This window comes from Orycteropus afer, unplaced genomic scaffold, assembly GCF_000298275.1.
Source record: "Orycteropus afer afer isolate SDZICR_OR568_19922 unplaced genomic scaffold, OryAfe1.0 scaffold00181, whole genome shotgun sequence".
In the NCBI taxonomy this organism is placed as follows: Eukaryota; Metazoa; Chordata; class Mammalia; order Tubulidentata; family Orycteropodidae; genus Orycteropus; species Orycteropus afer.
Genome location: NW_006921768.1, coordinates 3,963,305 through 3,975,830, shown reverse-complemented (window position 1 = coordinate 3,975,830; position 12,526 = coordinate 3,963,305). Strand labels below are relative to the sequence as shown.

Here is a 12,526-nt window from a genome sequence, read left to right as displayed (position 1 = left end):
TTTTATGGGAACACAGATACTTTTTTTGGTCAATGGTGGCTATCGCACAACAATGGCAGAAATAAACAGTTGTGACAGAGAACGCATGGCCTACAATACCATATTAAACATTGCTATCTGGCTCTTTACAGAAAAACTTTCCTGACCCATTTTGTACCAGTGTCACTACTCTTTGCTAGAATGCGTAATTTCAGCAAGAATTAACTGTTATTTTTATCTAATCACCTGAGGCCTCAAATTGCCCCTGTAGAGAAAATCTTTGATGGTTGTGGATTAGTATTCTTGGGAGAACATATTACAAAAACTTACCTGTTCACTAGGCTCAAAGCTCATCTCCTCCTTCTCAGTTTTCATAGCTATTAATTTTGTGTTACTGGCAGGGTCTGTCTTACTGTCCAGTCGCTCAAGTTTAGGGGTTATTTCTGGTAAACCAATATCTTTAGTATCATCTTTATCTAGCAAATAGCGAAGTAGTGCATTCTCTTTCTTCTTGGGGCTCACTGGCTCCTGTTTAACAGTCACTTCTGAACCTGGAGCCGTGCTGTTGGACTCCTGGTTCAGCTCTTTGCCTGTGGCTTCTGCGATTAACTTAGTCAAGTCCACAGGGGAACTGCTGTCCTGCAAGAGTCTGTGCAAAATTTTATGCTTCTCCTTGAGCGACGTTCCGTGTGTTGACCCAGAACCAGGCAAGCTACTCGTAGAGTCCTTGTTTGTGTCTGACAAAGAGCTCGATAAGGGTGAAGGCTCCATCTGATCTGATTTGGTGGTCAACAGCTGTAGGAGTTTGGTCTGTCCTTTGCTGTCATGCAGTCTGCTCTGTCCATCAGGTCTCTCACTACTCCCAGTCTGGGGCATGGTGGAATCATTTGCTTCCTTTTGTTCCCCAGGATGGCAGCTGCTCTCTGCTTGTCCAGTTGTACCCTCAGATGGCTCCCCATAAAGTCCAAAACAATCTTTGGAGTCTAAGCTTCCCATTTTGCTGAGTGGGGGTGGATTCATATTAACTGGGGAGTTTTGCAAATTGCCCATTTTTAGGTCCGGTGAAGCCAACGATGATCCTAAGGAGACCCCGTGGCCCTCACTGAGGGCCTGAAGTGCATTGAGGGAACTGTTGGTGTAACTATGGCTATTTCCTGTGCTGCTGCAAACTCCCACAGGGGAATGCAAGTTTCCTGCAGGGGAAAACTGACTGGGTGGGATTCGAGGGCTTCCAGCCACTCCAGGGCTCATGCGATGCCTTGGTGAGAGCATGGAGTTGGGCTGTCCTGGGTTCATACCAGGGCTGCTTTGTGAGGGACTGTTCATTTTGAGTGCATAGTTACTACCCTGAGGAGTGGTTGCTTGCATGCTTGACACATGGTTCATTCCCCCAGAACCACCAAACCTGCCCATGGGCATGCCCATTTGTTCCTTTGGGCCATTTATGGGAAAATTTATATTGCTACTGAGGGTCATGTCCTGACCTGGGTTCCCACTGCACATGGCCTGATGGGCAGGGCTGCTAGAGCTAATTGGATTCAATGGCTTCCCCATAGCTTGTCCAGTCAGATCCGGATTCATTACACACACGTTCTGCTCTCTGCATAATAACGGAAAAAAAAATTAGCTGAAAGGAAGAATACTTAGTAAAGTATTAGTAATTTTTAAAAACAAGATGGCTTCTTTAAAAGAATAGACTACATTTAAAGGGAAGATAATACTTTGATGGAACTATCTGCACTTACAGACAAGACTGAACATGTACAGTTTTGGACCAAAGGAATGTTTTTCAGTCAACTCATTAAGATGTCTGTGGTTTTACAGAGGAGCTATGTTTAAATCTGACTAGTACTACACTGAAATTGCAGTTACTAGATAAGACATAATATATTTTTCTCACTAAACAGTTTATCATGACTAAATGTGAGCTTGTACCATCTCAAACAAATGACTCAAACAACTATTGCTGTTTAGTTACTTGCCAGATTCTAATCCCTAACAATAGATAAATCTGTAAGCCTGAAGTATTCTGATATGAATCACTAGAAAAACTCAACTTAGGAGGAAAAACTTACCCCCAACTATTAGAAACTTTGCGAGTTCTAGAACCAAAAAATTACTAAAATTGTTCAGCGTTAGAGCCCCTAGTCAAACAGATTTCCACTTGCTTCCCTCCCTCCCCCCCACCAGCACTCTGCTCTGCAAGTAAGAGCATGAGTCTCCAAGATAGACAACTTGGCTAGGAGGCAACTTCAGACTGACCTTAGTGTGTGATTTTATTCCCCTTCTCTTAGACAACTCCAATTCATCTCCTCACTAATGACTAAAAAAGCAGGTTTTCTAAGCTAGATGACTTTCCAAATCCTATGAGCTTTAATTTACAGCCTTGGCAGTCACTTGTGAGTTACCAAGTGTTCACAAATCCAAACAAAACAGATTTCACAAATTGTCAAACACCAGCTTTAAGTCAGGTGGATGAAATCTGGCACATCTGCAACTACTTTCAAATTGTTTCAGTTTGAGGTCAGATTTATTAACAGCTGGCAAACAGGGTTCTTTCTTTTTTTTTTTTTTAAATTCCTAAATAAAAAAGTAAACAATCGAGAAAGGAAATAAAACGTTACCCTTTAATCAGAGCAACTTTATACATCTTCCACTAGTACCTCATAAAGTTCTATATAGCACATATATAAGTATTTATATTAACTTGAAATTTAAACATCTTCTTCTATTTGTGCTCAAAAGTAATATAGGACAATTACTTTAAAAATCAACAATTTTCTTTACTTTCATTTTTAATGGAAATGTTTATCCTTTAACTTAAAAGTTGAATGTCAAGAAGTTCATTTAAACCTGAAAAGAAAAATCTAAAATATTCTATGTATATGAACATGAAATTTTAGGTTTAAACACATTGGAACAGAAATCACACTATTGGCTTCAATATTCCTGCCTTGCATGTATCCCCTGTGTACTTATTAACTTCTCTTCTCCAATGTAACTGGCAGTCATGCCAAAGCAAAGCTAATGCTAGCCTTGCGTGTATCCAGCTACATTTAAAAGAACACTAACATTAAGGCTAAAATTCAAAGGATGGCCCTACTTTGCTAGCATTATGAGTTGTCTTATAGCTAACAGTTAATAGCAATTCAATTTTATACATACATTTTACATTACTGGGGTTGATCAACAGAAATCCTTAACAAGCCAGAAAAGCTTGAGGATGATTTGCTGCTTTTGTAACATCTCCTCTCAACTTGGGAAAGGAAAATGATTTCTTAGAACTAGGATTACCTGTGAAGCATATGTAAAGATATTACAAGCTGAGGTTCATTAGTAGTCTGAGAACGGATGAGTTTGCTCTTCGTTTGGGCAGCAACAAGAGTACCATCAGACAAGGAAAAACGATAGATTTGACTGAATGCCAGTCCTTGTCTTAGCACTGCAGGCAAGCAAGTAAACAGAATACATGTTTAGAAAAAATATGAGGGCAAGAGAGACATCATAACACTAATAGACTTCATCAAGCTTGATATTTTCTTACCAACATGTTAAAGAGCTGTAAGAAATACTTCATGCTTCATTAAAATATTGTAAAATTTTCAAAGGACATTTACTTTTCATCTAAAATACCAATAAATTCAAAATATTGTTTGAGACCTAGACCCCCAAACACTGTTCATTTCTAAATCTTCAGTATCATGGCAAGTCAGAGTGTAAATTGTTTATTAGCTCAAAACAAGCCTTGCATTGATTTGTTTAAAATGTTAGGAAACAATACAACATATAAACATGATACCTTTAGAGTATACAGTTTGCCTTTAACTTCCCTTTAAACTAGTGCAAATATTACAATAAAATATATGACATTAAATATGATATTCTCTGAATATTCATCTAGAAGTCACATACTGCTTAATCCATCATTTCACATTACTTTCCACCAATTCTGTTTCTCATTGTTTAAGAACAGTTATTTCTATGGTTAAGACAACAGGAAGTAAAAGATAAAATCAGAATAATCTTTCCAGAGAAAAGACAAAGTTAAACAGAAAACAGAAACAAAGCAATTTATAAAAGTACAAATTAATCTTAGTGACATATAATTGGTTTATTTAAACTTCTGAGTAACTTGTGGATAAAGGGTCAGATGTTGACATTTTCAAGACAAGAAATACCAGAAAATATAACACAAATCAATTAGGTTAATATAATATCTCTTAAAATAATTTTCAGATTTATCTTTTAAAACTACTTTTTAAAAAATTGTCTAACACTGCATAGAAAAATGAACATTTTAATTCAGAAAAAAAGTAGCCATATAATTAAGCTACATCTTATACAGTCACAGGTGTCCCTGGGTAGTCCACATGGTTAAGCACCCCGCTGTTAACCAAAATGCTGGTGGTTCAAGCCCACCTAGCAGCATCTGGGAAGAAAGGCCTAGTGATTTACTACCCAAAGGTCACAGCCATGAAAACCTTGTGGAATGTATTTCTACTATGTAACACATGGGGCCAGCATGGGTAGGAATCAACTGGGCAGCAACTGATTTGATTTTTCAAACTGTTTTAAGAAAACTACCATGTTTCTAGGAGCTCTGGTAGCATAGTGCCCAAGGCACTTGACTGCTAACCAGAGGGCTGGTGGTTCAAATCCACCAGCCACTCCTTGGAAGGAAGGTTGGGCAATCTACTTCCGCAGTGATACTGTCTTGGAAACCCAAGGTGGGGGGTCGCTATGAGTCGGGGCCGACTCGATGGCACATAACACCACCACCACCATATTTCTACCTCATAATATTCAGCACAAATTTTGCAGGTTGAATAAACCCAAACCCAGTGCCGTCAAGTCTATGCTGACTCAGGCTGACCTTGCAGAACAGAGTAGAACTGCCCTACAGGGTTTTCAAGGCTGTCAACCCTTACAGAAGCCAGACTGTCACATCTTTTTCCCGTGGAGCAGCTGGTGGGTTCGAACTGCTGACCTTTCGGTTAGCAACCAAGCACCTATCCACTGCATTACCACGGTAGCTAGCCTTAATATAACCAAGCACATTCGCCATGCCTCAAAGTTGCCACGACAGTGTGGGTGGGGAGTTGGGGGGTGGGAATGAGGGTGGGGAAAGCCTATTTGTATAACATGTGGATTCTAATTTCTCAGTAAAATTTCACTGGGCAATCTGCCTATGAAATCTCCTCTGCTGCTTCAGTATTTAGATACCACTTTCTGCTATCAACTGTTACATAAAGTTACTTGGAAGGGGCAATACCAGAAATGATTACTGTACAGATGTGTATTCTTACTTTACATAATAAGTATTTACTAAGAGGTGATATAAATAGGTATTTTATACAGGGCTCACGTCCAATGGCTTATGATTTTAGAATTTTATCTGACCTTGGCTATGATCTCTAAAGACTTTTCATTTCCATTTGGTCTACATCAAACATTCCTGCTAAGTAGATATCTGTAAGCATGCACCTGAGTGCATTTAGGAGCTCTCCCATTTAAACAAAGCCTTCCAGCACATGAGTTTTCAATGGAAATCATCAGCCCCATGTTACCTATTTTATAAGTTGGAACATCTACATGAAGTTTTCCTTCAGTGGGTCCTGTTTAAACCTAGCACAGTGCCTGTATACACTCTTTTCTGAGGAAGTCAGAAAAATTTTTGGAATCAGCCACAGAATTAAATGTATTCAGGACCTGAGGATAATGAACATGTTTACTTATGTTGATTTCTTATTTTTTGTTATTCTTTTTATTTTAAAATAGATCTAGTGAAAATGGTAGATAAAACATTGACTTCTGCCAAATATACTATGCTTATTTTTTCCAACTCAAAGAAAAATGCTGGGAGACACAAATTGTTAGAGGACGTGCTTATTTAAAAGTGAATACCACACAAGTAGGATAAAGAAAAATAAGTGAAGGGGAAGAGGGGTAATTTACTATGACTTGTACTTTTTGGTAAGTGACCCATAAAGTATAACATTTAAACATACAAGTAAAATCCTAAGTGCAAATTAAACAGATGATGACAAACTAAAACTGTATGTTCAATAATTATGCAGAAAAATGTGGCAAGCTGAGCTATGAGGTCCACTGCAAGGCCCTCAAGTTTCAACATGTGAGCTGCTCTAAAATTCCTTGGGGCATCCACATATCTTAACCAAGTATACCCTGTCTGGACTTAAAGTGTGTATGAGAGAAGAATTATAAAACAGGAGGAGAAAAAAGTGCTTCTTCCCCTGACATAGCACTTATTAAAGCAAGGAATTACCTCTGTTCTCAATTTATTAACACAAAACTGAAATGCACTCGAGAAAAACGCAATTCCATGAGAAGAACTTTGGGAGCAGCATACTGACTAGCAGGTCAGGTTGCAGAGTTAGCTCCCAGCACTGCCACTTAGAAATGGAATGCTCTTCAGCCAGCCATTTCACCTGGTTCAGCTTCTACATCCATACAATGAGAGTCATAATATTGACTTCATAGGCTTGCTATGACAAACAGTGAGATGATGGAAGGAAGGCACAATGTCAGATAAGAGTAGCAGCTCAACAGTGGCTGCTAGTGTTACTGAAATAAGACTTTGAAGCCTTGAGTTTAGTTCTAGTTGTCATATTAATTAAATGTGTGACCTCAGACCAGTCACCTCATCTGTTTGGGCCTTCTTGGGCCAAATCTAGGTACTCTTTGTTGGTTATCACCTTGAAGGAGGGTTTGCTCCTACTGTTACCCCAACCTGTGATTTATTCAATTTTGTAAATTTCATTTCCTTCTTTTTCCAAATTTTCTTTGATTCAGATAATGTAGTTTATGATATTAGATTGTACCTTATTACCCCGCCTTCTATATCCAAAAGCCTTAGGATCACAGAAAAGGACCTCTTTCCCTTTCCCTTTGACTGTCTATGTGAAATGTTGTTTCCTATTCTATTTCCTTCAGCATATGCTTCTGTCCTACAGGTTCACTTGTGAAATTTTCCTTCAGATGGCTGTATCTTACAGGCCAAATGACATAGGTACATATGAACCACAAAGGGTCATGAGACCCAAGGCCCAGAGCGGTACTTCAGGAATCACTGTTTGGGAGGAATCTTCCACAGAGAAAATCAACTTACAAGAAAAGCATCCTTTAGAGATGCTTACCTTCATGATGATGCCGCTTAGCATAGGACACAGATTCCCCTTCGTGCTGTGTGTGGAACTTCTGAATGCACCTTCTCACCAGATCCTCCCACCCTGGTTTCATGGCTGCTCGCATGGTGCTGGTATCCAGTGAAGTGATCTTGCCTATTAAATACCAGGAGGTGTTATATCTACAGACTGACAACTTCTTTATGGAAATAATTAAAGACTTAATTAATTAGTGCAAGTTCATAGGACCAAATGGACCAAATAAGTGTCCCTCCTTCTCCTGTCTTCCTGCTCCTTGATACTTCTTCCTCAGAAACAATCACTATTGCCAACTTTTTCACATTCTGCCAAAGATATTTCTTGCGATTACAATATATAAGTATTCTAAAATGAGTTCTTTTGGGGGAAAAATTACCTTGGAGATCCTGGCGAGTAGTGAAACTTTCTGATGAGGGAAGAACTGGTCTTTCCTTCATCGGAACTCTTCTTGCCACACAGATCAAGCAGGACTGCAGATCTTAAATCACATACAGTTGTTTATCATATCATGCTTTTTTAGTGATACAAACAACTCAAAATGTATTAATGACAGCACAACCTTCTAAATCATCAATAAGGAAGTGAGTGACAAAATACCATGTGTCTCTGCTCCTTGCTGGCCTTTTTTTCTTCTGAACTCAAGTGGGAAGGGGCTGGAGAGTGGGGAGGAGAGGGGCATGCTGTGGAGCATGAGCTCAGGAAGCCACCTCATGAAAACCTTCCACTACTGAGGAAAGCTATTAATCTGAAACCATCTCTCTAGTGATGTTTTAAAATAAAGGAATCTTTCTTATTAAATGGCTGAGAGAAACAACCAGCTAATTAATAACAAAACACACAAATGATGAAAACTAAAATCTGACGCTCTGCTTTGTCAAAGGTTTGCTTCTTGAGTCTTAGGGTCAAAGATACAGAAAAACCAGCTCTCAATCTAAGGGTACAGGAAAAATATATCTTCTTTCCAAGTTTATAAATAATCTTACAAAGGTAATATGCAATTGAAAACAAAGACTATAAAGTAAGTATAGACCCATATTTGGTGAATACATCCCCTGGTATCTGGAAAATGCAGTGTGTGCCATAAACAGCCCCATTACAGTTTAGAATCCTGGCCACAGCTAGTTTCTTCCATAGTCAATACTAAGCATTTATTCCTCACCCCATTACAACTGTTTTATACATCTGTGTTCACTTCTGGAGAGCAGGGAAATGTTTTATTTATCTTTGTAACACTCAGAGCATACTGCACAGTCCTTTAAATTTTAATAGTACTAGATACAATGATGTTAAAACATAAAGTAGTCTCTTCATATCTTTTTATGTCATTGATTTATCATTGTTCAACTTAAAATTTGAGAAAGAATTTCTTTAAATATATTTAGTAATAGCTTGTATCACAAAATTAAAATGCAATCAACATTCTCAACATAGTAAAAGCTAAATTTTTTGAGCATGTACTGTAAGAGCGGCATCTTTTGAGTGACTTTATAGGCTATCAACTCATTTGATCTCTTAACATCTCTGTGAGGTGGGTACTAGCATTACTTCCACTTAACAGAAGAGATTACCAAAGCACAAAGTTTAATCAACTAGTCTACCTCACACAAAACTTCAGTGCAGCCAGGATTTGAACCAGAGAGATGAGGCTCAGAAGCCCTGCTATTATGCTACATTGTGTTAACATGTAGAATCCAATTTTAAAGGCACAGATATGTTTAAATATAAAGCACAAATAAAAAGAATTAACTGAGGTATATACCTTTTTTATACTGCTTTAGAATATTATCATAGATAAATCAGTAGCACATAACTTATAAGAGAATAAAATCACTTGACACACTATATGTAAGTAAAACCTTAATTTTTAAAAACTAAGCATCATCTATAAAAGTTCCAATATTCTTTCCAGTAAGATTTAAATTAAAGAATATTTACATATTTTAAATGTAAAAAATGTATCAACCATGATTCAGGGATATTCATTTAAATCCTCATGGCATTCTGACATCGGTATTAGTGATTTCACTTAAAAATAGAATAAACTGATGCTCAGAGAAGTCAAGGAACTTGGTCAAAGTCACAGACCTGGTGTGACGATAAACCCGTGATATGTCCACTTCATCAGTGGTCCTCTGTCCTTTCCCTGCCACGCACATGCAGAAAGCACTCTTCAATATCATCTAACAGAGGGGGATACTCGGCTGTGTGGAACAGCTTGCTTAGAGAGCTGCGCGGTAACCAGGATTTCTTTCAGGGAAACAGCCTGCGAGCTTATAGTTTGAGCTCCTGTCCACTCCCTCTCTCATCTCTATTATACCACATTCTGAACTCATGCCCAGGGATAAGCTATACAGAATCCATTAATACCTTGAAAGTATATGAAAAATGTTTGTACCTGTGTACATTTTTCTAGGGCTGTGGCACATAATTTGCATTAGATTTTCAAGTGAACTCAGGGTCACCAAAAGGTTAACTACCAATGTAGAGTTGCACTGATTTGATAGTCACTAGCCACATATAGCTATTTAAGTTTAATATAATATTCAGTCCTTCAGTTGCACTAGTCATGTTTCAAGTGCTCAACTTGAGCCTGTGGCTCGTGGCTGCCATACTGATGGTGGAAATATGTAAAACTGTAATCACCACAGAAAATTTTATCAGGTAGTACTGTTTTAGAGACTTAAAAAACTGAATTTATCACAAAAAAAACACACATTGTAAAGTAGGTGAGAAGAATAAAACAAACTGCCTGTTAATTTTTCTTACTGTGACTACTAATTTGGGAGCCCTGGTGGCATAGTGCGTAAGGCATTTGACAGCTAACCAGAAGGCTGGCAGTTCAAACCCACCAGCCACTCCTCGGAAGGAAGATGAGGCAATCTACTTCTGTAGTGATACCGCCTCGGAAACCCAAGGAGGCGTCACTATGAGTCGGGGCTGACCCGGCAGCAGTGAGTTTGGTTTTTCTTTGAGACCACTCATTTTAGATTATTCCATGTGAAAGATGTAAGACAGGAGTAAATACACAGACACATACACTATTCTAGAGATTTTGCCCTACCTTCTCCTTCTTCTTTGATGGACTTTGGTTGAGAAACAGCAAAACACTGCATAGTTTCATATTTCTGATGTGCTTCCTGGTTATCAGGACCTTCCTCTTCTGAATCAGGTAAAGATTTTACCAGCATCCGACAATTGAAGGTATGGCTGTTCCGCCTAGGAGGTTCACCAGACCAAGATCCCCCATTCACTGAACAAGGCAAAAGGAACCCAGTATTATAAAGAGTCAAAATCAGATTCACTGTTGCTGAATTATCAAAATGATATATGGTTACTTTACATTTATGCACCTTGTACTTTTATACTTTCAAAATCCAGAGGAGGAAAAATACTTGGGTTAATGTTTTAACAACTGGGAAAAATTCTTGGGACTTTCAAAATGTTTCCTATACTTCTTACTCTTCATCTTGACCCCTTCACGTCTAGTTTGGGCTTTGATTATTTACTATGAGATTACTATAGTTGTCCATTTTCAGGTCTTCTAATTTTGATTTTTTTGAAAGTTACTTCAATTTACTTAAATGTTAGTTTTAGATATGTTACCTTCATCTTCTAAAAAAAATATATCTGTAAGTGGCACCAACTATAGCATGTATCGAATTCTCTGAAGGCTCTGAACTTAATGTAGTCAGAATAAGAGTATGAAGTCAATTCAAACTGGTAATTCAAAATCTCTTACCTTATCCATCTAACCAGATCTGTCACATTTCCCTACAGAACTATTCCCACATCCTCCTCCATGCTCAGTCTCACATGGATGTCTTTGCTCCTGCCACCCTATCTAAAATGTCAAGTTGCCTCTCTCTTCCACCCCAAAATGCTCATGTTCTAATGCTGAGCTCCTCAATGGCAAATACAAATTCAACTTCTATAGGCAACCCACACTGCCTCCTCTTACAGATCTTTCTTTTCTCAAATTCTACAGAAATTTTTGTGTATACTCTGTAATTTGGTTGTTGCCAAATTACTCTGTTGCAGTCTTTTTAATTGTTTTATTCATGTGTATTTCCTCAACAAGACTGAAAAATCCTTGAAGATATATTGGTAATGTAATTTATTTCTTTTCAAGTGAAAACCTATTTCACAAGTCTTCTATTTTAGTATCAAAGTTAAAATATGTAACATATTAATTCTGGAAAGATAATGAAAGAAGATACAATTTTTTAAATAAATGGATTAGAGAAAACAATGAAAGAAATAAAAGAGCGACTGATCTTACACACTAAAGGTCAACTTCCTTGTTTCACAGATAACCAGTAGGGAAATGAAATAAGGGATCAAAAAAATAAAGAACCCATCATCTAAGAAAAGCAAATATACTCTCAAAATTCACAGTTAGAAAACACTTTAAAAAAGACATCTGGGCATAATGGTGAACCCAATGCTAGCCCCATGACCACTGGCTAATAAGGAACTCAAAAAGAAATAAACCCTAGAAAGAAAATAAAGCAAATACCAAGTTAATTACAAGAAAACATTTTAAAATCACAGAAGGAACCCTAGCTAGTTTTACACATCTGTGCAGACACTCAGGATTTCTTTTCCAACTTCTGCATTTTTAAAAGCTTATTTATAATGGAGACTACTATATAGAGCCATCAAAGAGGAAAGTAAGAGTTCTTATTAACTCAGGTTAATAAGTAAGTTGAAAGTTAAAAAAGAAAAAAAGTACAATATAAAGTAAGTAAACAAGTTCTTTAGACAAATGAATTAATAATAGTGAAAAAGTATTTGAGGTCCTTTGAGGTCATAAAATTACTGAAGAGATCTAAAATATTAGTTGAAATAAGAAAATTCATTTTCTTCTTCATTTACTAGAGCATATTATAAAGGATTCTCACACCAGCATTCATACACTTTTTATTATTGTTGCAGTCACCTTGAACAAAGGGTTACTGTATCAAGGAACAGCTTGTTTTTGTTTGTTTGTTATTTGCCATCGAGTTGGCCCCGACTCCTAGCGACCCCTCCCTGGGTTTCTGAGGCAGTTAGTTATCACTACGGAAGTAGGATTGCCCAACCTTCCTTCCGAGGAGTGGCTGGTGGGTTTGAACCGCCAGCCTCCTGGTTAGCAGTCAAGTGCCTTAGACACTATGCTACCAGAGCTAGCAATAATGAAAATTAAAAAGAACCTTTCCTACTTACTGTGGTAACAATAAGGCCATATAACATAAACAGTTTTAAGAAAAAGAATCAAAATATTTGCTAACTCAGAACTTGACCTTACTCTGTATTAAAATATGCACCTCTTTTTTTTATCTGTGAAGACATTCTTAGCATCATCAGTTCAAGTGAGAATATTA

The 12,526-nt window shown here is 37.6% G+C and overlaps 1 protein-coding gene across 1 annotated transcript in view; it reads right to left on the bottom strand.

The window, feature by feature from the left end:
* The window catches only part of NCOA2 (nuclear receptor coactivator 2), a 193,157-nt gene that overhangs the window by 115,915 nt on the left and 64,716 nt on the right, over positions 1-12,526 (bottom strand). The window contains exons 5-9 of the mRNA XM_042781847.1: positions 10,225-10,413; positions 7,540-7,641; positions 7,137-7,280; positions 3,274-3,421; positions 310-1,579 (exon numbers count right to left, since the gene is read on the bottom strand). Coding sequence (XP_042637781.1) covers positions 310-1,579; positions 3,274-3,421; positions 7,137-7,280; positions 7,540-7,641; positions 10,225-10,413 — 1,853 coding nt within the window. The remainder of the gene's footprint in view (positions 1-309; positions 1,580-3,273; positions 3,422-7,136; positions 7,281-7,539; positions 7,642-10,224; positions 10,414-12,526) is intronic.